This window comes from Pyrgilauda ruficollis, unplaced genomic scaffold (genome assembly GCF_017590135.1).
Source record: "Pyrgilauda ruficollis isolate IOZ18807 unplaced genomic scaffold, ASM1759013v1 scaffold95, whole genome shotgun sequence".
NCBI lineage: Eukaryota > Metazoa > Chordata > Aves > Passeriformes > Passeridae > Pyrgilauda > Pyrgilauda ruficollis.
The window spans coordinates 104943-131814 of NW_024531599.1; the positions used below are offsets into that span (position 1 = coordinate 104943).

General features: G+C 54.2%; 3 protein-coding genes across 4 annotated transcripts in view; 1 reads left to right on the top strand and 2 right to left on the bottom strand.

Moving 5' to 3' along the window:
* The window catches only part of SHISA4 (shisa family member 4), a 4213-nt gene extending 3382 nt beyond the window's left edge, over positions 1–831 (top strand). Inside the window, exons 4-5 of the mRNA XM_041489581.1 lie at positions 174–356; positions 441–831. Of these exons, the coding sequence (XP_041345515.1) occupies positions 174–356; positions 441–487 (230 nt within the window). The 3' untranslated portion in view covers positions 488–831. The remainder of the gene's footprint in view (positions 1–173; positions 357–440) is intronic.
* A 562-nt stretch (positions 832–1393) lies between these two features.
* LOC121365412 (myb-related transcription factor, partner of profilin-like) lies at positions 1394–5683 on the bottom strand. 2 transcript variants are annotated; one of them, XM_041489580.1, is made up of 2 exons: positions 4109–5683; positions 1394–2057 (listed from the first exon to the last, which is right to left on the bottom strand). In XM_041489580.1, exons 1-2 carry the CDS (start codon positions 4575–4577, stop codon positions 1525–1527), a joined length of 1002 nt encoding a protein of 333 aa, XP_041345514.1. In that variant the 5' UTR covers positions 4578–5683; the 3' UTR covers positions 1394–1524. The 2 variants fall into 2 exon arrangements, with proteins under 2 accessions (XP_041345514.1, XP_041345513.1); XM_041489579.1 differs by having other exon boundaries at positions 4103–5683.
* A 149-nt stretch (positions 5684–5832) lies between these two features.
* On the bottom strand, positions 5833–26670 carry LMOD1 (leiomodin 1). Its single transcript, XM_041489578.1, has 3 exons — positions 26195–26670; positions 7791–9380; positions 5833–6662 (listed from the first exon to the last, which is right to left on the bottom strand). The coding sequence occupies exons 1-3, from the start codon at positions 26453–26455 to the stop codon at positions 6636–6638; spliced, it is 1878 nt and encodes a 625-aa protein (XP_041345512.1). The 5' UTR covers positions 26456–26670; the 3' UTR covers positions 5833–6635.
* Between the last annotated feature and the right edge of the window lie 202 nt (positions 26671–26872).

A 26872-nucleotide genomic window follows, 5' to 3' on the forward strand; every position in this document is an offset into this window, starting at 1 on the left:
GTGGGGGGGTGAGGTGGTGGGACCTGAAGGGATGGGGGGGGGGAAAATTGGGCACCGCGGTGGGGGTGTGGATAACACCCCAGTGGCTACAAACCCGAGGGCCACCGCCACCCTTAGGCACCATCCCTGTCCCTGTGTTGGGGTGCCGCAGACCTCCCCAATCTCTCCTGCAGGCCCGGAAATTCCCCTGTCCAGCTACCACTCCGCAGCTCCCCCAGCTCCCTTCCCCATGGACCCCAAAGCTGGCCCTACACCTCCCCAGCCTGGCTTCACTCCCATGGCCATGTACCCCCCACCCGGCCCTGCTGCCCAGTACCCCATGTACCCCTCCGGCCCCCCTGTCTACAACCCCACAGGTGAGCACCGGGGGGGAAGGGGGACCCTCCCTATTCCTCAGGGGGCCTGGTGGCCTGGTGACACCCCATCTGTTCCCCCCACAGCACCACCACCCTACGTCCCGGCACAGCCCAGCTACCCTGGAGCGTAAGTCCCCGCGGGGGCCCCCACACCCGCCGCCGGCCAGCGGGGCCAGGCTGGGGACCCCCCCTGGCGCTGGGGGGCTGCCTTAGCTGGCGCTGGGCAGGGCTCTTCCCAGCCATCCTGGTGTGATCTGGTGCCAGCAGAACAGGGTGGCCCCTTGTGCCGCACACTGGGCCCTTTGTGGGTGCCTACTCCCCCGGCTCTGGGTGCCAGTGGCCCCAAGCACCCGTGGAGGGGTTCCCGGGGGGGTCCTCCGAGGGCCGTGCACTGCTGTCTCCCTGCACACCTACCCCGGATTCAACGCCGGCTCTTCCCTCTGGGGTTGGCATTAAACCACGTCTTGTGCCCACAGCCTGGTGTCATCTCAGTGGCTCTAATGGGGAAAAAGAAAGGGCAATGCCCCCAACCCCTTCCCATGAACTGTAATATGGGGGAACATGAAATTCTTCTCTCCCTTCTGCTCCCGAGACTTCTCCATCCCAAAATTGTGTTGGGACGGGAAATTCCCACCAAATCAGCCGCTTGGATGAGCCAGCCTGGAGTGCTGCTGCCCACCCAGCCCCCCTCACTCAAAACGGGGGCATGAAACCACCCTGGAATCTTTTGGGTGAGAAAACAGTAAATTCTCTGCCGGGATTGGGACTGTGGGAGCATGAACAATTCCTCTATCCATGCCCGCTCCCCTGGACAGGAATAAGCAGGGGAGGGTGGGTGGTATGTCACCCCAATGGTTGTTCCTGGTGGGATTCATGCCTGCCAGCACTGCTGGCTAAATTTGCAACCAGAGTCCATCAGTCCAGGAGAAAAGCCAGGCAGAGCCGCCTGGAAGAACAAACCCCTGTCCCATCTCCCAGCCCCCTGCATCATCCCCAAAAACCGTCTGAGGTGCCTGGAGTGCGGGGAGCCGTGGGGGTGCAGCTCCGAGTTTTATTGAGGTGGGATGGACAGGAAAAGAAATAATAATAAAAATAATAATAAAAGCAGCGACGTTGGTTCTGGGGGGAGGGGTAGGGGTGTGTGTACACAGCCAGCTGCGTGGGAGGCTCAGGATTTGGGGACCCCCCGCTCCCGGAGGTAGAGGTCACGGATTTCGGCCAGGCTCCGACTGAGCACGCCCAGCGCCTGGGCGATGCCGCGCAGCACCGCCGTGGTCTCCCGACGGCTCTCGGCGTATTCCCGGCGGAACGCCCGCATCTCCTGCACCAGCCGCTCATTGGACTGCACGAGGCTGAGCTGGGGGCACTCGGGGGTCCCGTCCAGCCCCGCCGCCCCGGGGGGCCCCCCCTCTCCCGCGCCGCAGTGACTGAGCTGCTCGGCCTCCTGCTCCAATAGCAGGCTCGGGAAGTCGGAGCCCAGCGGCTCCTGCTGCCCGCCTAGGTCGCCGAGGGAGAGTTCGGAGGGTGCGGAGCGCGGGGGGCTCCGGCTCCAGCCCTCGCACAGCTCGTTGGGCGGGCAGATGCCGGTGCGGGGCAGCCGACAGTCTGAGCCGCGGCCGGGAATGCCGTCGGCAGCAGGGCCGTGGAAGGGCTCAGTCTTCACCTCCACAGGCTCCTCCTTCACCGGCTCCTCCTTGACACCTGTGGGACAGAGGGGAGCACAGGACAGCTGCAGGGATCTCTCGTGTCCCCAGTGCCCCACGGACCAAGTGAAACACCCTGTTGTCTCCATCCCTGTGCTCCCACATCCCCTCTCCTGCATCCAGTCCTGGTTCCATCTATACCTATCTCCATAGTCCCGTGTCCCTCATGCTAGTTCAACCCCATCCCCTGTCCCTTGTCCCTCTCCTGTTCCCAGTACTCCCATACCCCTATCCTGAATGTGGTGTCCCCATGTGCCTGTATGGTTCTGGTACCCCCACATCCCTGCCCTAGTGCACACACATCCCTGTGCTGAGTGTGGTGCCTCTATGTCCCTGTTTGGTCCTGGTACCAGCATGTCCCAGTTCTCACCCCACTAACCCCCATGTCCCTGTTCTGGTCCCAGTAACTGGCATGTTCCTTGTCTCTGTCTTGGTCCTGCCCCATGTCACTGTCCCAGTCCCACCACATCTTTGCCTGCTTCCCAGCCCCTTCTTATCCCTGTCCAGGTCCTAGTACCCTGTGCCTTTTGTCCCTGTCCTAATCCCAGTCACCCATATCCTTGTCCTTATCCTGGTACCCTTCTGTCCTGGAGTAGGTATCCCTGTTATTCTCCTTGTCTCCTATGTCCCTGTCCTGGTCCTCCCACATCCCTGTCACCTGTCCCAATATTCCATGTTCATACCCCTTTGCCCTGACTCTATGTTCCCTCTGTGTCCCTGCCCCACTGTTCCTGTCCCAGTCCCTCCATGCACCTGTAATGGTCCCAGTGTCTTGGTCCTGGTTTTTCCCACATCTTGGTCCCAGTCCTCACATGCCTGCCCTGTTTGCCTGGATCTGTGTCCCAGTCCCTCCATGTATCTTCCCAGGCCCAGTGATGCCTTAGGATGCTGTCATATCCCTCATGTCCCTGTCCCAGTCCTCCATGTCCCTGCCATTGTGCCCTGTATCCCTGTCCCTGTCCCCCATGGCATGGTCCCAGTGTCCCTGTCCTAGCCTTAATCTCCTGTGTTCCTGTCCTGGTCTCTCTACACACCTGTCCTGCTCCCAGTTTCTTGCTCCTCATCCCCTGCTCTTGGCTCTGGTCTTCTGTGTCCCTGTCCCAGAACCATGTTTCTGTCTTGGTCCCCTGTGTCCTGGTTATTCCATGTCCCTGTACTGGTCCAAGTGTCTCTGTGTCCCTGTCCCAGTTCCTCATGTCCCTGTACTGATGCCCTGTATCCTGGTTCTCCAGGTACTGATCCAGGTCCCCTGAGTCCCCATCCCCATCTCTCTATGCACCTGCCCCTGTGTTCTGGTCTGGCTGTGTCCCTTTCCTGGTCCTGCACACCCTGGTCCTGGTCTCCTGTGTCCCTGCATGCACTTGTCCTGGTCCCAGTGACCTGTTTCAGTCTCAGTTCTCTTGCATCCAAGTCCCAGTCTGTGTCCTGGACCCCCACATCTTGGTCACAGTATCTCCATGCCACTACTGTGGTCTCCTGTATCCTGATCCCCTCACTTCCTGGTCCCCTTGTGTCCCTGTTCCTCCCAACCTCTCCCAGTCCCAGTGGCCCTGTGTCTGTGTCCTGGTTTCCCATGTCCATGTCCTGGTCCCACATGTTCTGCTCCTGGTCCTTGTCTCTCTTGAGACCAGGGTTAGATGGGGTACTGGGGAGAAATTCCTCCATGCGTATGTCCTGGTTCCAGCGTCCCCATGTACCTGTTACTTGTCCCTACTTCCTAAACCCATTTCTCGATGTCCCATTCCACCTCATCCGCGGCCCCTATTTCATCCCCCATGCCCATCCCGGTCACCCAGCAAGTCCCTGTCCCGGTCTCCCATGTCTGTGTCCTGGTTCTTCATGTCCCTGTCCCACCATACACCGGTACCGGTCCCAGTGCCAGGGTCTGTGTGCCGCTCCCCCTGCAACCTGGTCCCAGCATCCCCTGTCCTAGTCCCGGTTCCGCACGTCCGAGTCCCGGTCCTCCATGTACGTCTCTCCACTCTTCCGTGCCAGCCCCAGCACCCCCGTATCCCCGCCCCGTCCCCCTGCCGCTGCCCGCACATTCACCGTGCTGTGCCGAGCTCTCGGCGCTGAGCATCGGAGGGTCGGTTCCGGCGGCGCCGCGAGGACCCCAGACGGGGGCGGGGGCGGGCCCCGGGCCGGGCTCGGCCGCGCCGTTCCCGTTGCTCCCGTTATTCCCGGTGTTCCCGTTCCTGGCGGCGGCCCTGCCGGCCGGAGCCTGCCGCTCCAGCCGGTGCCGGCTGATCTTGTCCCCGGCGCGGCGGCGTAGCCCCCGCCAGCGGTTCTTCACCTCGCCGATGTCGCGCTGGTGGCGGCCGGCGGCGTTCACCTTGTGCGTGATCCGCCACCAGATCTTCTGCTTCTCGTACGCGTTCACGGTACCGGCGGCGGCGCCGAACAGCAGCGGCTCGTACCGGAGCACTTCGCTCATCAGCACCTCCAGCTCCTGCAGCGTGAAGTTTGGTTTCCGCTTCAGCAGCCCCCGCCGCGCCCCGCCGCCGCCCGCCGCCGCCATGCTCCCCGCCGCCTCCGCCGCCTCATGCCGACGCCCCGCCGTCCATCGCCGCCGCCGTGTGCCCTGCGCCGGTTCCCCGGTACCGAGCGGGGGGAGCGGAGCCGGACACCCCCAACAGCCCCCGTCGGGCGCTGCCGCTACCGGATCCGGGACGGACCGGACGGGGCCGGGGCTGCACCGTGCCCCCTGCCGGCCCCGCCGCGCGCCGCTCCGCCCCCGGTTCGTTAACGGCGGCCCCGGTGCGTTAACGGCGCCCCCTGCCGGCCCCGCCGCGCACAGCAGCGCCTCCGCTTCGTTAACGGCGCCTCCTGCCGGGCCCCCCTCCCTCCGCCCCGGGAGCTGTAGTGCCCCGGTCCGCCCCGGCCCCCCGAGGTCTAGGTGACACCGTCGGTGTTCGGGTGATGCCCCTAGTGCTCTCACCGCGGGGCCGGCCGGATGCTCGGTGTGGGATGTCCCAATGGCCCCGCGTTGCCCGCGTTAGCAGGGGCCGCCCCAAGGGGCAGGAGTGCGGGGGCAAGGGGCATCAGGACCCCGTGGTACGGATACTGCTCCTCCCGCTGGGGCTACGGCTCTGCGCGGCTGCAGAAATGCTCCCCAAAACAGCGTTTCACCTGTGCCGGGAGCCGCCTCTCAGCCACGCACGTGGGTGTCCCGGAACAGGGCGAGCCTCCCAGGGGACGCCCGTGTGCTGCTGCATCCCCAAAACGGCCCTGGCCCCGTGGTGTCAGGGGGAAGAGCAGTTCTGGGTGACCCCGGGGGTTTGGGGTGCTCAGTTTTGGGGTCACCTCGGAGTTTTAGTGTGACCCTGAGGCACCCAGCTCCGGATTACCATGGAGTTCGGGGTGACCCTGAGGCAGCCCCAGGATTCTCAGTTCTGGGTGCACTCAATGGGTTTTAGATGATTGTGGGGTGGTGCTGGGATGTCAAATTCTTCATGACTCCAGAGTTTTGGGGAGTCTGCATCGCTCTGGGTGCCTGGTTGTCTGTGTCCAGTAGCAGCAGGGTGCCCCATTTGGGGGGGTTTGGCTGTCCCATTTGGGGGGTCCTGGGTGCCCCATTTGCAGGGGTTCTGGGTGGGTGACCAGAGACACCCAGGCTGGGTTGTCCAGGTGGTCCCAGTGTGCCCAGTTCAGAGTGGGCTATGGGTGTGGGAGGGGGAAGAGTTGCCCCTGGCTGAGGTTGCTGAGTCCATTCCCAGACACCCCCTGCGCCTCAATTTGGGGTCTGGGGGTGTGGACCTGTCCAGAGGCACGGGAAGCATTGGGTGAGCTTTATTGCTGATGCAGTGGCCGCAGTCATACAAATCGTGATCAAGGTGTCACGACAGGAAGGATGGGGGGTGGGGGAGGATGGGCATCATATGACCCCAAAACCCACTGCCCGCTTGAGCTGGTGCTTTCCCTACTCTCTCTGGGGCAGATTTGGTTTCCATGCTCTGAGGGTTCTGGGGGTCCCCCTGCAGTGCTGTGGGTGCGTACAAGATGCCCCAAGCTCCTGGCCCCAGCCTGGCTCCCTGTGTCCCACCACTTCCATGCCCCCTCTCTCCCTGGCTGCTCCCTTCTCCCACCCTCCCATTCCTCTTGACGTCAAGCCTGAACCCCCGACTCTGCAGCCACTGCTGAATCCCAAAACTCTGCTGGCCACCCAGAAACCTTGTGGTGATGTGATGATGGCCTGGGTGTCCCCTGCTCCTCCCCAAGGCTGGGGGTACTCTTGCTCACCCCAGGCTGGACCCTGGATAGAGTGGGGTGCCAAACCCCTTTGTTGTGCTCTGACGGGGGATTTCCATAAGGATCAGTTCTGCAGACCCCTGGTCTATTCTTGGCATCTCTGGTGGGGCACAGTGCTGGTAGAAGAGTGAGCTTGAAGGCTTCACAACCATCAAAAAATAAATACAACCTCCTCCATCATGTCCTGCTGGGCCCGGCCCATCCTCCGTGTCCCAGAGAGATCCCTGCTCCTTAGCGTCGGTCACTGCAGGTTCCAAAGGGCTTGTCACGAGAAAGGTGAGTGTCTGGGGGTCTGCCATGGGCTGCAGGGGAAAAATCCTCCCGCACCCTACTGCAGCAGCTTCGGCAACTCCACCTGCAGGGAAGCACACCCCATTACTGGGCGAGCAATGGGAAGGGGTGCAGGAATGTCACTGCCATGGTGTAGGGACATCCATGGCAGGGTTAGATGGGCTACTGGGGAGAAATTCCTCCCTGTGAAGGTGGGGAGGTCCTCACATAGATTTCCCAGAGAAGCTGGGGCTGACCCATCCCTGGAAGTGTTCAAGGCCAGGCTGGATGGAGTTTGGAACAACCTGGGCTAGTGGAAGGTGTCCCCTGGCCATGACAGGAAAGAGATGATCTCTAAAGGTCTCTTCCAACCCAAACCATGCAATGACCTCATTCTCTTGGCCGGGCTGGCTGCCCCCACACTCCAGCCCATGGACAGCCCAGCAGGGACACAAACCACCTGGAGTGTGTGAGAGGTTTCAAGGCTCCATGCTGGGACCAGCATTAGGCCCTTTTATTCCAGCAGTTATTACTGCATGGGGTACATACTTGACAATGTGCTGCCCAAGGGTGAATTTATGGGCCTCCTGTATTAGGAGGGCAGTTGCTGCCACAGCTTTCAAGCACCCAGGCCACCCTTGGCTAACAGTCTAGCTGTTTTGAGAAGTAGGCCACACCTCTCTGCTGGTCCCCAAGTGCTGTGTCAGTACCCTCAGAGCAACATTCAGTCACTCATATGTAAAGAGTTCAAAAGGATTAGTCAAGTCCAGACTGACATCAACAAATGTTTCAGTTGTTAAAATGCAGATGAAGCCTCTCCAGCCATCCTGGGCCACCTTCTACCCCAGGGGCATGGGCTCAGCCACAACAAGAAGATATCAAGAGCCCAGTGAGTTATAACTTACGGATGGGTTTTTCCTGGTGTCCCAGCCCCTGGATCCTGGTGGATCTGCCTAACACAGGAGCCAAGGGATAGATCTGCACCTGTCATGCTCTCTGCCAAGAGATGGACCTGCTGACCCCATCTGCTCTGCAGGATGGTATTTAAGGATGGATCTTCCTTCCCTATGTGCTTGGCAAAGGGATGGATCTGCCCCTGTGCAGGAGTTGGACACAACCCCACTCCTGAGAGGACACTGCCAGAGTGACAGTGGCTATGACCTCAGCCCCCAGCCCCACCCTGTGCATGGGCCCCACCTGGCCCTGCACTTGCCTTCTTGAGCTGTTTGAGGTTGCTGGAGCGAATAGCTGCCAGGAGTTGGTCTCGAGAGTTCTTCTCCTGGACTGGCAGTGCCCGGTCTCCTAACTTCCTCTGTGTCGCTGGTGAGAGCGAGTTCTTCAGGTTCTCGTTGATCATCAGTGGTGGGGCAAGTGGAGGAGGAGGTGGGGGTGGTATGGTGGGTGCCCCTCCTTTCTTGGGAGAGCTTTTGGGGGAAGCCTTGGGGGATGGTTGTGGGGATGCTTTGGGGGACCCCTTTGGCAGTGCTCCAGGCTTGGGCACCTCCAGGAGGTCTTTCTTCTCCCCCTGTTCCTGTGCCCGTTTCTGTTCCTGAAGGCGTTTCTGCCTCTGCCTGTCCATGTTTCGGCTCAGCAGGTTGGTGACGGTCATGCGTGGCCCAGCCAGCTCGAAGTGGTAGCCCAGCTTCAGGAGCGTGGTGTTCTCTTTCAGGAGTTTGGCAATCTCCATCTCTGTTTTTCCCCCACAGATGTGCCGCTGGTTGTGGAAACGTAGCTCCGTCAGTGTGTTGTTCTGCAACAGTGCCCGGAAAATGGCCAGGATACCCTTGCCTGTGATGTGGTTGGAGTCCAAGTTGATGCTTGTAAGCACCTTGTTGGACTTGAGCATTATGGCAATGGCAAAGGCCACGTGGTCATCAGCGCGGGTGTTAGCCAGGGCAAACACCTTGACCACAGTGTTGAACTCCAGGGCCTCGGTGAAGCGCACCAGGGTCTCGTTGTTGATGCAGTCGGAGTTGTTCACGTTGACCTCGGTCACCTCAGCATCGTTGTTCTTCACCTTCTCGATGAGCTCGTCAAAGATGCTGGAGGCTTCATCGTCCTTGGCTTGATCTGCAGAGCTGCTGGAGGAAGACTTGGAAGGGCTGCTCCCGGCTGCTGCCTTGGCCTCCTGTTTCTCCTCCACCTTTTCTGCCTTTTCTGTTTCTGTCTGGGATTTATCATCCTCATCTGCCTTAGATTTTTTCACAGCTGAAGCCTTTTCCTCTTCTTTTTTATCATTTTCTTTCTTACCTTCCCCTCTTGTGTCTTTTTCTGCCTGTTTCTCTGATTCTGAACTCTTCTCCTCCTTTTTGTCCTTCTCTGTGTCCTTTGATGCTGAATCCTTTTCTTCTTGCTTTTTTTCCTCCTCTGTCTCTTCCTTTGCTGCTGAGACCTTCTCTTTTTCCTTTTTATCCTTCCCTGCATCCTCCTTTTTAAAAGATGAGCTGTTCTCTTCTTCCTTTTTATCCTCCCCTGCATCTTTCTTCAACTCTGAGCTCTTCTCTTCCCCCTTTTTGTTCTTCCCTGTGTCCTTCTTCAATGCTGAACCCTTCTCTTCCTCCTTCTTGTCCTTCCCCATCAGCTTTTTCTCCATGGCCTTGACTTTATCATTCATAGCTTTGTTCTCTTTACTCTTGGTCTCAGTCTCAGCTTTACCTTTCAGGTCTGTTTTCTGAACACTTTCTTCCTTTTTAGAGGCTTTCCCCACTTTAGTATCTTGTTTCTGGGCCAGTTCATTGGAAGGAGATTCTTTTCCTTTTTCTTCTTGATTTTTGTCTCCCTTATTCTTGCTCAATCTGCTTTCCTAGTGGGAGAAAAACAACTGGGAATTACAGAAACAGGTGCCTCTGACCTACAGACTTGCCACCCCCGTCTCACTGTCACTGACCTCTGTCACATGGGAACATCCTGCAGCCTGTGGCTGGCCTTTGAAGAGGAATATTTGGCCCAGCCAAGGTCCCAGCTCTAGGGAAGGGTTCAGCATCTGAGTTCCTTGAATGCAGGCAGAGCCTGCAGGACCCAGGTGTGATGAGATCCTGCTGCAGCTCTCTAAGGCAGCTCTGCTCTCCTTCTACTTCCAGCCCCTCCTCCCAAAGGGCTCTGGAGATTTGCAGGACACCCTCCCTAACAGGCCATAAAAGAACAAGCTGTAGGAGGCACCTTCTCTCATACCCCCTCTAAGTTATAATTTTTTAAATCATTTTTCTAACTAGGGATGGAGGTAGTGCCTGTCTCCCTGTGAGCCCCAGGTGCTTTCCCACCTTTCCTAAATGATTTCCAGCTGGATGCTTGGTGGCTTTTCACAGCCTGTAGCCCAACACTCTCCACACTGTCCTGGATGTGTGTGCAAGCAGGGGAGAGCCCATAGCAGTGTCCCTAGTGATACTGCTGACCCAGCAGTCACTCCAACCCTGGGTTCTGCAAAACCATTCTGCTTTCAACAGCAGTTAGCACTTTTGAGCAGAAAACCAAGGAAATGGGAACATGTAATTTACAGCTTTCTAATGCACGAGGTTCTCCCAGCACATCTGCTCCCAGTGTCCAAAGACATCATAAGAGGGAAGGGCTTGGAGAGTCTGGGGGAAGGTCAGAAGGAAGTTTTGGTCATTTTTACAAGCACGTGACCCTTGCCTTTGGTACAGCCTGTCCTGGGCATTGCTGCTGGCCATAGCCAACTCCAGCAGCTTGGGGACACAGCCAATGCCTCATTGCAGCCTTCAACCAAGGCTGAGGGGTTGGGAGGGGTTTCCATCGGCATTAGTGCAACCTTTGATATGGTTCCCATCCTTCCCTCTGGCAGTTGCCAGAGGGCAGAGTTAGGAGGGATACTGGGAAGAAATTCTCCCTGCGAGGGTGGTGAGGCCCTGGCACAGGTTGCTCAGAGAAGCTGTGGCTGTCCCATCTCTGGAAGTGTCCAAGACCAGGTTGGACAGGGCTTGGATTAACCTGGGACAGTGGAAGGTCCCCCATGGCAGGGGATTAACTTTAAGGTTCCTTCCAACCCAAAGTAGTCTGGGACTCCATGACATGAAACACATCCATTCCCAAGGCAGAGGAACCAACGCTTCAGGTGGCTGAAGGGAGATGAACTTGACACTGGGACCAAGTTTGCTGTTCAGATGATGATACTACCATAAATTTCACATCAAAGTTTGGCAATTTAAATGCCCTTCTCCCTCCTCCACAGCTAGGGAACACACAGGTCCTCAGCACTGGCCTGGCTCATCATCTTTGCTGGGGGGATTTTAGGACTTAAGGGAAAGGAGGAAGGAAGATGCCTCTGGGAGATGCAGCTGTGACACCTTTACAATCTCCCTGGATCCTCTCATGATCAGGTGGCTTCACCCAGTGCCTGGAACCCCCAGATCTGAATCCTGACACCACAGGAGTCAGGCTGGTCTCTTCTTCATCGTGGGGCTCCACAGTGTCCATGCTGGGGCAGCATAAGGCTGAGCTTTCCCCATATGCAGTACTGCCAGCCCTCAGGGACGGATTTTTGTGGAAAGAACTGGCTGTGCATGGGCAGCCCTGGGGACTGTTTGTACCTGGTGTATAAACAGATGCCATCGAGGACGAGAGAGCTGTTTATTTAGTTAAGCGATTTCTTGGCTCCCTGGCACAAGGCTGAACAGGGACAGGAAGGCTCATGCCAGACCCCTACAGAGCCTGGCCTGGTGTCCACACAGCCCCCACTGCTGCCACCCCAGGGGCCAGCGATGGGGCTCCCATGCACCCCATGCAGTCCTGGGTGCTGCAGGGAGCAGGTGATGCCACCTCCTCTGGCACTGAGCCAGGGGTCCTTCTCACCAAGCTGTGGTCTATTCCCAGCACCAGAATGGTGCACAAATGCTCAGTGACATCCCGAAGCACCTCGGTGGAGGAAGAGCCCTGGCAGGAGGACTGTAGGATGAGGATACTGGTGTTCCCCTGCTGGCACCCAACAGGGCCTTTCCATGGTGTTTGGGAGTGCCCAGGTTGCAGGTTCCTCTGAGAAGGGACATTTATCCTCCTCAAGGCTCTGTGACTCTTTGGTGACCCCAGGCTGAGCACCCATCGAGTCATAGCCAGCAGCCTCATCTCCATGCCAACTGCTCCAAAAATCTTTCTCCTTCCCAGCCCAAGCTCACCTAGCCTAACACTGGTGAGCTCTGAGTCTCCCCTGAGCACTGTGGGCACATCCAAGACAAAGAAGAGCAAAGCCTTTGGCCAGGGATGAACAGAACTTGGAGAAAGGGAGAAAAACTCTGGTGAGAATGACCAGCAACATCTCCCATGCTTGGAGAAGGTGATGGTTTACTCCAAGCAAATTAAACTAGAGGAAAATTAAATCCATGGAAAATCCCTACTTGGGAAAGCTGCTGCAGCACATGCTGGGTGTGTCCTGTTACGTGGTTAAAGCTTCCATCCATGGATGTGTGGCCATGTGTCCACATGCTGTGGTTTGGGGGAGAGGAGACCTGGAGCCAGAGAATGGGATGTGGGAAAAGAGGTGGGGGAAAAGGAATCAGGGGAAAGAGAGCTGGGAGAAGTCAGGAAAAAGAAGCTGGGGGAAAAGGAGCCAGCTGTGGCCCCAGGCATGGGAACAAGGGAATGCAACAGATATGAAGTGACCATCACGGGTGTTTCTGCCACTTGTGGGATCATTTGCTTACAGCAAATTTGGGATGCAACAGAAGGATCCCGTCTAAGATCTGCAGGTTACGGGAAGAAGTGCGGGATGGTCGCAGGGGATAAGAGGGGTTCAAGCTGCTTCATCTCCTGTGGAGATGCCTTGGGAGAGCCCTTGGCACACACCCAGCTCCAGTGGCAGCAGAGGGACAGGAATAAGCAGGAAAAAAAGTTCAGGCAAGAAACCAGATCTGTGTTTCTAAAACTAAGGGTCATATCTCCATCCCTTGCTGGAGCCTATGGTCATTTCCAAAGCAGGTCTGCTCCGGGCCCTGCCTGAGGCCACGTGTGTGCCCAAGAGGGAACATGTCCTTGTCTCCTCCTGCCTTTCTACCATCTCAGGGCTCTCGGTGTGTCCCACTGGCCCAGCCCATGCTGCAGCAGCCAGCCTCAGGTGTCACCAGCCCACCACTGGTGATAATTCCAAAGTCCTTACCTTCAGGCTGGAAGTGCAACTGGAAGTGGAGCTTGGTGGCAGAGCTGTGTTTCAGGGGTGGAGAAGCGGAGCGAGAAAAGCACCTTTCCCCTGCTCTGGAGCCCCTGGCTGCCCCCGTGGCCACCAGCACAGCTTCTCCTGCAGCTCAGGGCCAGCTGTCCCCTCTTCATGGCTATCCCGAGTCCTGCCTGCTCACTTCTCTCTGCCCACTGGCATATTTACCTTAGGTACCTGGAAACCAGTGCTGCTGCACCCCCTCTGTACCATTCCCTCTGCCACAAGCACATTTATTAGGGGAATATTTTTACACAGCGTGTCAGACCTTTAAAAATAAGCCTAATGAAAACAGCCTGGTAGTCGGTTGATTAATCACCAGTGTTTTGATGAACTGAAATGCCTTCCCGTTTCCTCTAAATAGACTAAAATGAGCATTGCCATGGCTTGTTAGCATTTGTAACCCTCAAACCCACTCAGATGTTGCCTTAAAAGGCAAAGGAGACTGGGAACTTCTTGCCTGGAATCCAAGCACTTGCTCCAGCACTGAGCAAGGGATGGGGCTGGGGATAGAGCTGGGAATGGGGAGAGTGAATCTGGAGGTGGAGTGAGGGTCTCACTTCCCACCCCAAAAGTCCCATAGCTCATTTTGGGGTGGAAAATGGCTGGTTTAATGGCAGTTATTGATCTGGCTGTTTGTTTAGCAGGTGGAATGTAGGCACAGTCACCCTGCTGTGTCCAGAGCAGATTTCGAAGGAGAGGAGAGGAGAGGAGAGGAGAGGAGAGGAGAGGTGTTACCCAGGGATTCACAAATCCTGTACCCAAGATGAGGGAAGGGGCACTTGGTGGCTCAGTAGCTGCTGGTACATCAATCCCTGGCAGAGGAGACATATGGAAATGCATTTGCCGAAGTTTAGTCTTTGTAAGGGGCCAGCTTTCCCCAGCCTGCAGTTATTTTCAGAGGTATGTCCTGGGAAGAGTCCCTCATGGTCTCACCATGGTAGGATGTGCTTGGCTCAGGCAAAGAACAAGATGTGAGGATGGAGTCTTGGAAGCATGAGCAGTTCCATGCTGGCTCCAGGGAGGAGCACCCCATTGAGGTTTAAGGAGGGCTCGGCTGGGAAGTCAGAAGAACCCCAAGATCAGAAGGGGATGGAGCTTCTGGAGTGAGTCCAGAGGAGGCCAAGAGATGCTGTGAGGGCTGTAGCCCCTCTTATCTGGAGACAGACTGGGAGAGCTGGGGGTGTCCAGCTTGGAGAAAAGAAGGCTTCAAGGAGACCTTAGAGCCCCTTCCAGTGCCTAAAGCAGCTCCAGGAGAGCTGGACAGGGACCTGGGACAGGGCCTGGAGAAACAGACTAGGAGCAATGGTTTCTCACTGCTGGAGGGCAGGGATAGGTGGGATACTGGGAAGGAATTCCTCCCTGTGAGGGTGGTGAGGTCCTGGCCCAGGTTGCCCAGAGAAGCTGGGGCTGTCCCATCCCTGAAGAGCCCAAGGCCAGGTCGGATGGGACTTGGAGCAACCTGGGACAGTGGAAGGTGTCCCATGGCAGAGCTGGAATGGGATGAACTTTAAGGTCCCTTCCCACCCAGACCGTTCCATGATTCAAGAATTCACAGGTTCCTCTGTGTGGGTGACTGCTGGGGACATGAGTCATGCTGGTCCCCATGAGGAAAGGGGCAAGTCAGCAAAAGATCTCAGACCAAACCTGCACTTGCAGCTCCTGTGAAAGTGGCTCCAGAAACAGTGAACTCAGCCTGCAGCCATGGCACTGGCTGGGTCTCTAATATCACCAGCAGCTCTAGGGGCCTCTGGAAGCTGAGGGTGAGACACCATCCTGTGATGATATGAGAACCTCAGGAGCACGACAGGGGAAGCTTGAGCCAGGATCAGGTCCATCCCAATCATCTGTACTGCTGGAAAATCTAGGGTCATCTCCAAGGTGGCTGATTGTGGTTTCTGCACATGCACTGGAGCCCACCATGACCCTCCTCTGGGGACCCACTGCCTCCCTCCTTCCCAGCAGCTCCCCAGGCAGGGCCATGCTGGCTGTCTGGCATGTGGATTTGGCCACCAACAAAGACTGTCCCACCAGAACCAAGCTCCTTGCAAAGCAACTGCAACCCCTCCAGAGCTGCAGAGTTGGGAACAGTGCCCAGGCCAAGGGGTTGTTCCTCTCTCCCAGCCTCTGCTGGGATAATAAATTCCTCCTGCAGCCCATGAGACATTTTCCAGATCATCTCTTGGCATGGCATGGCTTAGACAACACCAGCACAATTACATTGGTCCCACACAAATCCTGAGTGGCTTTTGGTGGTGGAAAAATGGGGAAGTGGGGAAGCCCAGGGATGAGGTGAGACCTCTGAGACACGGACAGACAATTCACCAAAATCTCTTGGTCAGCTGTGGGAGTCCCAGACCAGACTGGTGAGGGAAGGAAACTGGGTTGAGTTACTTGAATGAGCAGGTTTAGGTATAATTATGATCCATGACTAACAAGCCAATCTTCTTTCACTGCCTGGGGGAGTTTCAGTCTGTCCTACAGACCTTTATAGGGCTGCTACCAAGCCCTATAAAGCCTTCAAAGCTACCACAAGACTCTAGGATTGAATCCACTGCTCTAACTTTGGACATCACTCTCTGGAGACACCTGCCTACCTGCCAGACTCTGAGGACTGCTATGTTCCCTCTGTCCCACCCACCTATCCCAAATCCTAGCCAGAGCCCAAGAGCGAGGCACCAGCATCCCTCCACCCCTCAGTGTGACTCTGGGGCTCAGGAGGCTGAGCATGAGCCTCAGCTCTCTTATGAGCCCTGTGAGAGCTCCCCAGGGACAGGGATGTCCTCTGAGACTGTCCCACTGCATGGAGAAGCCATCGAGGTGGGTGAGGGCATAAGCAGGATGGTTGCAGGTTATTTGATGTTCCTGGTATTTGGGTACCTGCTCCTGGAGAGGATTGCTAGAGTCAAGCCAAAGCACAACAAGCTGCCCAAGCTCTTTTCCTCCATTTCTCAGCCAGTTTTGAGTAGCCTAGGGACAACTCAGAGCCAAGGACATTCCCAGAAAGAATGCTGTGTCCTTGGCTGAGTCCTGGGAGCTGCTGAACCTGGATTTCCAGCAACCTGCAAAGGAAGCAGGATTGTGAGGCTTCTGCTGACTCTGCGACACCCTGGACAACCCTCCTGCTCCTCAGCACAGAGCAAATACCATGGAAAGCTTTGTGGGAGACCCTGCTCACATCCCCGAGGCTCCTTGATAGGATCAGGCAGCCAAGAATTTCTCTTGGCACATTTGGACTCTTTTGGCAGGAAGGAAGGTTGAAAGGACCTCAGCTTTCAGCACTGGGACACACATGACCCCTGGCCATGCTCTGTGTGCTAAAGCCCAGAGAGATGTAAGCAACTCCCTGCCTTGTCCTGCCTCACATATTACCCTGTCATTTTAACAAGGAACTCAGCTTTTCCCCTTCCCTTATGCCCAGGCCTCTCTGATCCCAAATATCACTGTGTCTTTGCATGTCTCAGGGCAATGTTTTAAAAAGTCCACTTTCTGAGATGCAGAGCTGTTCTCCAGAGACTGGGCAGCTTCTGGCCCTGATTTTTTTTTTTTTTTTTTTTTTTTCTCTTTCCTGAATTAAGGCGATAAATGTTTTAACTTGGTTTCCTTTAACAGAAGAGCTCCAGCCCTTCCATGGAAATGCAGCCATTTTCCAGAAAGCTGTAAAGCCACTGAATACTATGCAAATAGAAACCTTTTATCATCTAACAAAATCAGGTTTTAGAAGTCCAGGTTTTTCTCTTCTATTTGCCATATTCCCAGCCCTTCTCCTGGCACTGCCATGGCTGAGCTGGATATTCCCAAGATGAGACCATCTCCCTGGTTGTCTCTTCATCAGGGATTGAAAAGGGCAGGGAATACCAGCAATTAATACTACAAACATCTCTAGGATGGATTTCTGCCCAGTGCACTTTGTAGGAAGCCCACAAAAAGCATTAATTGGATTTTTAGGAACAGGAGAATTGCAATTCAGCCCTAGCAAGTCTTAATCCTATCTCCATCCTCCATGTCATAAGTGCTGGATGGCCAAGGAGCAGGACACTGCTCCCAGCCTTGGCAACACATGGGCACATCTCCAGACCCCTTGCTGGTGCAGGTATCCAATGGATCCCATCCAGCAGCCCATGGAACCGTCACAGATACCCCTTGGCAGTGGGCACCCACTGCTGGAAGATGATCCTGGGTCCTTGAAGCAGGTGAGATAAGCCAAGCTCCAGGTGCCTAGCTGGAAAATCAGACCAGCTTTGCTGGTCATTCCCTTAAATAGTTCATGGGAAACAGGAGCACCAGCTCCTCAGGCTCTGGCACCACATGGGAGCTGCATCCCAGGACAGACCACTTAGCAGGCATACAGCCAGGCATGCCAGGGGTCACCATCTCTGGTTCTTGGGAACTGGAGAATTCCCTGCAAGGAAGAAAATGGCAAATCACTCTCCTTGGCAGAGGCTGCCATGGCTGTGCAGGTGCTCATTCCTGTGCTGGGTATGTCCAACATATGCCACCGTGCCCCTGTCAGGAGGAGGGACCCCTTGGAGCCCTCAGCAGCATGCAGCACAAATCCTGACCCAAATACTATGGGCTTGCCAACACATGGTCAAGGGACTGCACAGGACACCTCTATGACCTGGGCTGGCACCTCTCCAGTTGTGTTTCAGGAAATCACAGAATAATGGAATCACTATGGTTGGAAAAGCCCTCTAAGCTCATCAAGTCCAACCATTCCCCCAGCACTGCTATGTTCACCACTAACCCATGTCCACAACAGCCACATCCACATCCACATCCACACAGCTCTTAAATCCCTCCAGGGATGGTGATTCCACCTCTGCCCTGGACAGCCTATGCCAGTGCTTTACAATCCTTTCCTCCAAATGGAGGAAATTTTTCCCAGTTTCCAACCTGAACGTTCCCTGGCACAGCTTGAGGCCTTTTCCTCTCCTCCTGTCCCTTGTTCCCTGGGAGCAGAGCCTGACTCCCACATGGCTGCAGCCTCCTGTCAGGAGTTGTGCAGAACCAGAAGGTCCCCCCTGAGCCTCCTTTTCTCCTGGCTGAGCCCCACCCCAGCTCCTTCAGACACTCCTGGGGCTCCAGACTCTTCCTCAACTCTGTTTCCTTTTCTGGTCATGCTCCAGCCCCTCAATGACTTTCTTGTCCTGAGCAGCCCAAAACTGTTACTGGGATTGAAGGTGTGACACCAGTAGTGCCAGGACAGGGGATGGGTACTGCCCTGGTCCTGCTGCCACACCATGGCTGGGACAGGCTCTTATTGTTTCCACAGCTCAAATTCCTTTCTGTTTTCATCCCTGTTTGCTCCACATTCTGGGCAGAGAAAAGGACAGAGCAGGACCCTTGACCCTCCACAGTGTGTCTGTCGCCTGCCATCCTACCAGCCACACCTTGACTTCGAAACATATGCCCTGACACTGAGATCCTCTTGCTCCATCCTGCCACGATTCCCACACAGCAAAGGGTGGGATGGAGCAATGTGACCGGTTAATCCCAGCGTCCTGCTGGAAGCTGAGTCACTGAGATGGTTTTAGCACACAAGTGATGTCATAGTGCTGCGAAAGAGAGGGACACATAACGGACCCAGCTCTTCTCCTCCTCCATGTCTATTTATCAGCTCAACATAAACACATATTAAACCTCCTGAGCAGCTCAGCCCATATAAGCTAAACACTCCAAACATTTCCATGAATTTATCTGCATCCCTGTTGCACTTTATGTAAATATGGAACTCAGATTTTTACTCGTTTTTCCCCAATTGACTAGAAATCCGTGGGTTTCTTTCCCTGCTTGTGCCCTTAGATGGACTGTGGATGTCCCAGACTTGTATGTGCCTTTGGCATGAGCTCCACGTCACTGGGAATGCTTTGTGCTGCAACTCACCCTGGTCACAAAAGGAAAAACAAGGAAAGCAAAACTTCTGCCCCCAAGGGCATCACAAAAACTCCGATCCAGCTGTGAAGGTCTTTCTCACACCATTTTTTTAGGAATGTAGCTCAGACATGCCTGTGTTCTTGCTTCACATTTTTCAGCTGTTCTCCACAATGCAGATCCTTCTGGGAGCTGTCATGGGATTGTTCTTGCTTCTATGTTAACCTTGGAGGGTTGTTTTATCATCTGCTGCAGGTAACAGCTCCTGCTGCTGCTGCTCATCCCTCTTGTGACAGCGTTGGGACTTTTTCAGAAACTCAGAACGAAACACCAGAGCACAGACAACAGTTTTCATTTCTGAGCAATGAAAGGGATGTCCTGGACTTCACAGAATTACAGAATCAATTTGGTTGGAAAAGGCCTCTGAGATCATCTAGTCCGATCTGTGACCAATCCCCCCACATTGCAACCCAGCCCAGAGCACTGAGTGCCACATCCAGGCATTCCTTGGACACCTCCGGGAAAGGGGTCTCCACCACTGCCCTGGGCAGTTCTGTCCTGTCCAATATATGACCACCCTTTCCATGGAGAAATTCCTTGTGATGTCCAACTTGAACAGTGGGAGCAGAGCCCGACCCCCACCTGGCTGCTCCCTCCTGTCACGGAGTTGGAGAGTGACTTGTGCAGCTGGAGGGGCCATCTGTGGCCTCCTTTAAGGACCAAATAGGAATGGCTCAATACCTTTGGTTTCTTTCCAAATGTGTGACTGGTTTGGATATCCTTGGCTACCATCCATGGAGGAACGCAAAGCCCAGGAAGCTGCCAGCTCTATTCCTCTCTGTGTGCTAGTGGAAGTACCCACAACTTTGCCCACTGCTCACTCCATGGGCCGGAAACCACTGGAGAAGCCTCTGGATGGATGTCCCATTGTCACCCACCCCTTTCATCTCTTTGGAGGCCAGAAGCTGTTCAGAACAATATATTATAGTCCATTCTCTCCTGTGAGAGAGATGAGACCCTGACACAGGTTGCCAAGAGTAGCTGTGGCTGTTCCATCCCTGGAAGTGTCCAGGGCCAGGCTGGACGGGGCTTGGGAGCATCCTGGGATAGTGGGAGGTGTCCCTGCCCATGGCAGGGGGTGGGATGGGATGGGCTTCAATGTCCCTTTCCGCCCAAACCAGTCTGGGATTTTGGGATTCTTTGAACTTGATGATCTTAGTGGCCTTTTCCAATCATAAAGATTCTCTGTTGAGGGAAAAGAGACCAGGTCAGGACATGGCTAAAAGAAAGGCAAGGGCTGAGAATTAGTGAAGACTCTTGGAAGGGAGGAGGAATGGTCTTGGCAGTCAAGAGAACTGAGAACTGGCTCATAAACAGAAGAGCAGAGTTTCAGTACACATGTGTTAGGGACAAACTGGGAAGATGCTCAAGGAATGATATAACCCCTGCTGTACCCTTGTTTGCAAATTCCCTCAAGTCTGAACCAGCAAGTTAAATAAAGAGCTTGTTTTTTCCTCCAGATATTATAATGAAAAGATGACAAGTTTGAGCATTAATAAAAAATTTAAATCCTGGCTTTCTTGCCCGTGGTGTTGAAGAAGGGATCACTGCTGAAGATCTCCACTTTCCATAGACGGAAATCAGGTGGCTGGATTAAAAATCACCCAGCAGTAAGTTCCAAGCCTTGAGAGAGTGAGAAAATAAGGCAGGTCTTTTTACAAGACCATCCCAAGGTCTTGTAAAAACAAATCCTTCTCCAGGATCTGCTGTCCTCTGGCACCAGCATCCTTCAGATACACAGAATTTTGATTAAATAAATCCTCTGAGCTCACTGCTTTTCCCTCTGCATCCAGACCAGGCTGTAAGGAGCCTGTCCAGCCTCCAAGAAGAGAGCTTGGGGACATGGAGACATTCCCAAGAGCCTGCAGAGATAAGGATGCATGGACCTGGAACAGGAGGAGGTCTTGCCTGCAGAAGAGTGCACTTGGGGAGTGGGATATCCGAGAGAAAATGAAAAGGTGCTGGAGGATAACTGAACCACCTCAGCTTCTCCTGTGAGAAGGGGGTTCAGCCTTCATGAGACAAAAATACAGGGACCATCTGCACTGTGCACATCTGGCCCTGGCTGTGCACATCTGGCTCTGGCTGTGCAAAACTGCTCTGACATCCAGCATCCCCTGTTCAGAGTCTTCTCCTCAAGGAAGCTGGTCCCTGGGCTTCCATGGAAAGAGACACCCATGACATGAGTATCTTCATAAAAAACTGGGTTTGTGGCCCTGGAATGACTCTCCTCCATAAGCAGGATAATGCTCCCTCATGCAACTTCCCTGCACTTCCCAGTCATCCCTGCTTAAAGCTGAATGCAATCAAATCAAAACAAGCCCTGTTGAGAGGCAGGACTGGGAACTCTGATGGGATCAGGACATGCAGGTGTCCTCCCCTTACAGGAGAGCTTCAAAGAGCATTTGGACAACTCTCTGAGGCACATGGTGGGTGGGATTTTAGGGCTGTCCTGTGCAGGGCTAGGAGCTAGACTCAGTGATCCTTGTGGGTCCCTTCCAACTCAGGATATTCCATGATTATGTGAGCTGAGGGAAGAAGGCTCCATCCATTCCCAGGGAAGACAGTGATGCTAGAGAAGGGAAATCACAAGGAGGAGCTGCCTCTGCCATCAGGTGCTTGGTGTTTTGGGAGTCGCCAGGGTGCTGTGGTGAGGCCAGGTGAGAATCCAAGGAAAGATAAGAACAGCTGCAGGTGGATTTTGTGGAATGCTTTGGAAAGTAAAACTTCCTGTTGTGGACTTGGCAACTGCTAAGGAGAATTCGTACACCAAAGCACCAGTCCATGGCATATGTGGTTCACGTGGAGATCCTTCCTATGGGATAGCCCTTCTCATCTAGGTCCCATCTAGCAGAGGTTCCCTGAGAGTGTTTAGGGCTAAACAAATGCCAGTGGGAAAGATAATGGAATTAGGGAATGGTTATGCTTGGAAGGGACTTTAAAGATCTTTCCCTTAAAGACTATCATGGAAGAGACCCCATGGATGGGGTGTTCTCAGGGAGGGTATAACTGCGCTCTCTGCACAGACACATGGTTTTTATAGATGTCACCAGCAATAGAGGAAGTGGACCAGTTCCCACAGACCACATTTCCTCACATAGCTCAGCTCTTAGAGAAACCCATCCCACAGGGACAGCTGCACAGAGCCCCAGTGCCCTGGCACACACAGCTTTTCCTCTTCTGGACAGAAATCCCAGGCATGATAAAAGGATTTCAAGTGACAGCAAGTCAGTTGTGCCCCAGGTAGTTAATGAAATTCTAGACTGGTTTGGGTGGAAAGGGATCTTAAAGTTCATCCTGTTCCACTCCCTGCCATGGGCAAGGACACCTTCCACTATCCCAGGTTGCTCCAAGCCCTGTCCAACCTGGCCTTGGGCACTTCCAGGCATGGAGCAGCCACAGCTTCTCTAGGCAACCTGTGCTAGGGCCTCACCACCCTCACAGCGAAGAATATCTTCCCACTATCCCTCTGGCAGTTTAATACCACAGCACCAACTTTAAAGCATGTTTCTAACTGGAATTTCTCTTGTTATGCCTTTGCCTGTGACAGTAAAAAGCCATGAGGTAAGAGAAATCATCTCTTCGTTTATACACTCATGACCAGCCTGCATGACACATGGACCTTGTTGAGTACATCCAGAGAGGGGCACTGGCCCAAGCCCCACCCTTGAGCTGGGTTATACTTCCACTCATTAGCAAGACAAAATTAAGATTAATTTATTACTGCATCACCAAGATGGGAATTTGGCTGCCCAGTGTGGAAAGGTTGGGGCAAAGCTCATGTCTATTTTGGGCTGTTTATAATCTGCTTCCTAGTTACCCTAGTTTGCCCTTTTCATCACAAAGAAGATGTGTTATTATGTAGTTAACAATATTTCTAAATATATCCACTTCTCCCAATATTTAGGTGGAAATGTAGGTGCCTGAAGCCAGTTCAAGAAAAGGGCAATGACTGCAAGAACAGTGACATGGGCAGAAACTCAACCTTTCCCTTCAAAATACCTTATTTTGCACTTTGGAGGAATTCCTGCACATCCCAGATAAGACACAATGTCCCACAACAGAGATTCCCATCAGGAGGTATGGAAGAACAGCAGGGAGGACATAAGAAGGACATGGAACTTCTGAAGCAAGTCCAGAGGAGGCCAAGAGATGCTCTGAGGGCTCTAGCCCCTCTTATCTGGAGACAGACTGGGAGAGCTGGGGATGTTGGAGCAGAGAAGGCTCTGAGGAGATATCAGAGTCCCTTCCAGTGCCTAAAGCAGCTCCAGGAGAGCTGGACAGGGACCTGGGACAGGGCCTGGAGAAACAGACTAGGAGCAATGGTTTCTCACTGCTGGAGGGCAGGGATAGGTGGGATACTGGGAAGGAATTCCTCCCTGTGAGGGTGGGCAGGCCCTGGCACAGGTGCCCAGAGAAGCTGTGGCTGTCCCACGCCTGGGACTGTCCAAGGCCAGGTTGGATGGGACTTGGAGCAACCTGGGACAGTGGAAGGTGTCCCTGCCCATGGCAGGGTTAGAATGGGATGAACTTTAAGGTCCCCTTCCATCCAAACCATTCCATGATTCCATGAACTACGGACAGATAAAATCTGTGTAGTTCAAGGATGAGAAACTGCCCTCCTGTCCCTCCTACTGAAGAGATATCACAGACACAGTGCCTGGCATTCCTAATTTAAGGCATCAAGAGAAATCTTTGCAAGCCAGAAGCAGATGTGTGAGCAGGGCAGGGGGTGGGAGGGGGGTGGTGAAGCACAGGCACAAGGTCAGGGAAGGAATGGGAGGTAATTCCAGTGGGAATTACCTGTGAACATCTAGAAAATGTTATCCTTTGTCTGTGATGTCTCTTCAGGAGATCTCCTTGGAGCCTTCTCTTCTCCAGGCTGGACATCCCCAGCTCTCCCAGTCTGTCTCCAGATCAGAGGAGGTCCAGTCCTCAGAGCACCCCTGTGACCTCCTCTGGATTTGCTTCAGAATACTGGGAGCTGTTGATGAGAGGGGCGGGGATGGACATGTATGGGGTGATGCCTACACATGCTGGGGGAATGCCAACCCCGTGGGAGTGCAGCCACCATGCCTGCGCTGGCTGGAACAACATGAAATCTGCTGACACATGAGAGGGATTTGTCATCGGAGACCTCAGAGCTCTGAGCAGCTGGGGGAGAGTTCGGCACCTGCCTGGGGTGCTCTGGATGGCTCCATGTTCTCATTCCATCCTTCAGCAAAACATAGCCCTGGGACTTCCTTGGACAGAGGGGACCATTGGCTTCCTGCACTCTTTTTTGTGACTGTTCCTGTGGTCTGATCATCCCATCCCATCCCATCCCATCCCATCCCATCCCATCCCATCCCGTCCCATCCCATCCTATCCCATCCCACCCCACCCCACCCCACCCTTGGGCCCCATGGCAGAAGACAGCCCTGCTCCACCACCAGCATGATCTGATGTGCCAGCCCTGTAAACTGGCATTTTCTAGGTGCTAATCCCATATCCTAACAATGGCAGAGAGGAAGGGGTGGAGGATATACTTTTTTCTTGGCCTCCAGGGATTGAAATAGAAGAAGAAAGTCAGTTCTGCCCTATCCAGTTACTGCAATACAATCAAACTGGGCCATTTTCACTGACAAACTTGACCTGTTGCCAGTTTGCTTTGTCTTCCATGGTCTGAACGTCCTTAACTCAGAGGGCAGCAGGAGATTTTCCAGGACCCCTGTGCTGCCCTCCTCCCCAGCCAGAGCCCTACACCCTCATCCAGGTGTCTGTCCTCCCCGGGCCATCCCTTTCCACATGCCAAGTCTTCTCCCACTGCACATACACTCTCAGGCATTTCTAAACAACATTATTTTAAACCAGGCAGTTTCCCAGGTCTCTTTTTAACAAAACTCACAAATTTCCTCCCTTCCTCCTGGTCATGGACACTTCCCTATGCCAATTCCCAATCAACCTCTCATGCTCCAACAGCTAACACTGAAACAGCAACACAAGTGATGTCAAACCCATATGTCCTCCCACCTGAAAAAGCAGATTTTTTAGTGTCACCTCTTGGGATCGCCTACAAAACAGTAGTCACTGAGATGACTGGGACTACATAAAAGCATTTCCCTCTTCAGGCAGGTTTTCCTGCAGCACCTGAACTTCCCCACCATAGGGAAATTTTCTGCTGGTGAGGAAATCAAGGCAGAGCCCTCGTGGTGAGGGGAACAGCACTCACTGTCCCCCAGCCCATGTCAAGCACCACATATAGAAGTTGAAAGCTGCTCCTTATCCTCGGAGCCAGAGTGAGCTCCTAGGCTGCCCAGGACAGGGGTGGGAAGGAACAATTTAATCCCTTGTTCAGCTCTCCAAAAGCAAACTTCAGTTATTTTTCCCACTGGTGCAATTTTCATTCACACTCATCCCAATATTTAGAAGGGAATAAGGGTATCTAGGCCACAGTCAGAAGAGGACCCTCCTATATAAACTCCATAAATATCCAGAAAGAGAAATATCCAAGTGCTCTGGGGTAGTTACAGATTGATTATCCAGCTGGAAGACCCAGGGTACAGCTGGGTGACCTGGAATAGATCTGGAATCAGAGCCAGAGCAGAGCAGTGCCCCACAATACTTGGCACTGCTTGTGCTGCCAATACTCTCCAGCCCTGCCCCGGCACAGCAGATGCAAACCCTGCCTGTGACATGAGACCAGCCCATGACCACATGGATCAACTGCTGAAGAATCGCTGTTTTTCATTTTTTGGCTCAGCTGCCATGAAAACTAGGGAAACCAGATACTTCCCAGGCTTCCACGCACAAAGCACATACCAAATATTCTTAGTACTGAGGTTAATAAATGTTACAGAAAAGCAGGACTGGCTCCCACTAAGGCACAACACAAAAAGAGGAAAAGGGCTGACATAAAGCTCTCGAGCTCCAAGTAAACTCTTAAAGGATTTGCCAGCTGCAGAGAGGGAGATAAATGTACCCAAATCAAACTAAAATAAGGAATTTTAAGTGAACAATAAATGCAAAACAAACGGCATAGGGTAAAACCTGCTTCTCAATGTGATTTCCACAGACCAGGAAACATTTTTATGAACCAGAGACTGTTTAATCTTTTGCATAAGAAGAACTGAAAGGCTCAAGAGTCCAGAGATCTCCAAAGGCGGGGGGGGAGGGAGGGAGGGGAAGAAAAAACGCAGCCTGTGGCATCGCTGTCACTGCACCGGCCCCTCCAGCAGCCTCCTGAGAATCCCAGCTCCACTCCCAGCCCTGCCCAGGGATGTTAGATAAGGGCCAGGGAGAAAATCCCCGGCACCAGCACAGGTTTTGGCTTTGTTAGTAACACCGGGATTTTATGGTCCTGGCACTCCTCCCGGAGTGCCAGGACCAGCTCCCTCGTCTCCCCAGGACAGCTATTCCTCCTCAGCAAGCGCACGCCTTTCTGGGGTTTTGTGTTTTCCATCTCGTCCCTCACTCAGCCCGGGGGAAGGGGGGGTTTGAGGTGCGTTCCCACTTTTCCCGCAGCAGCAGTGGGGAACGTTACTTACGTCTATCGAGTGTTCCCGCTGCAGGAGCCTCCTGCTGTCCTTGTCGTGGTGGTTGAGCGCCGTGTCACAGTTTTGTGGGCCAGGTAAGGAGTTTTCTGATTGGTTTGTCTGACTGCGCTCCACAGGGATGCTCCCGTCCGCATCGACCACATCCAGCTCCTTTTCCAGCTCCTCCATCTCCTCTGGAGATAAAGTAGACAATAAATTGTCTATATCTGGATCTTCACTAACTTGTCGCCGGTATTTGGCCACTTTGGACATCTTGGCTCGCTGGCGAGACACGGTGGCGGTTGTGTGGTACCCAAAGCAAGAGAAAAAAAAGAAGCCGAAGCTCCAAGGCTGCTTCCCGAACGGCAGCAGGTGCTGAAGTGTTAAATCTCAGCAGCTCTCCAGCCCGAGACACGGTGGTTATCCAGAGGGGACACCCCTCGGTCCAAGAGTTGGCCAATAACAGGATCCAGTGGCGGTTCGGGCGCTGGGAAGCCAATGGAGCCCGGCGGGAGGCGGGGAATGGTGCTATCAGAGGAGCCTGAAACCCGAGGACATTCCAGGGAACCGTGCAGAGCTACATGACCAAATTTAGTCCGGAGCATTTCGCCTTTTAAAGGCAATGGGCCAACCTAGTGAGAAAACAGGGAAAAATGCATGAGCCGGCAGGCCGGGAATGGGGGGTGGAGG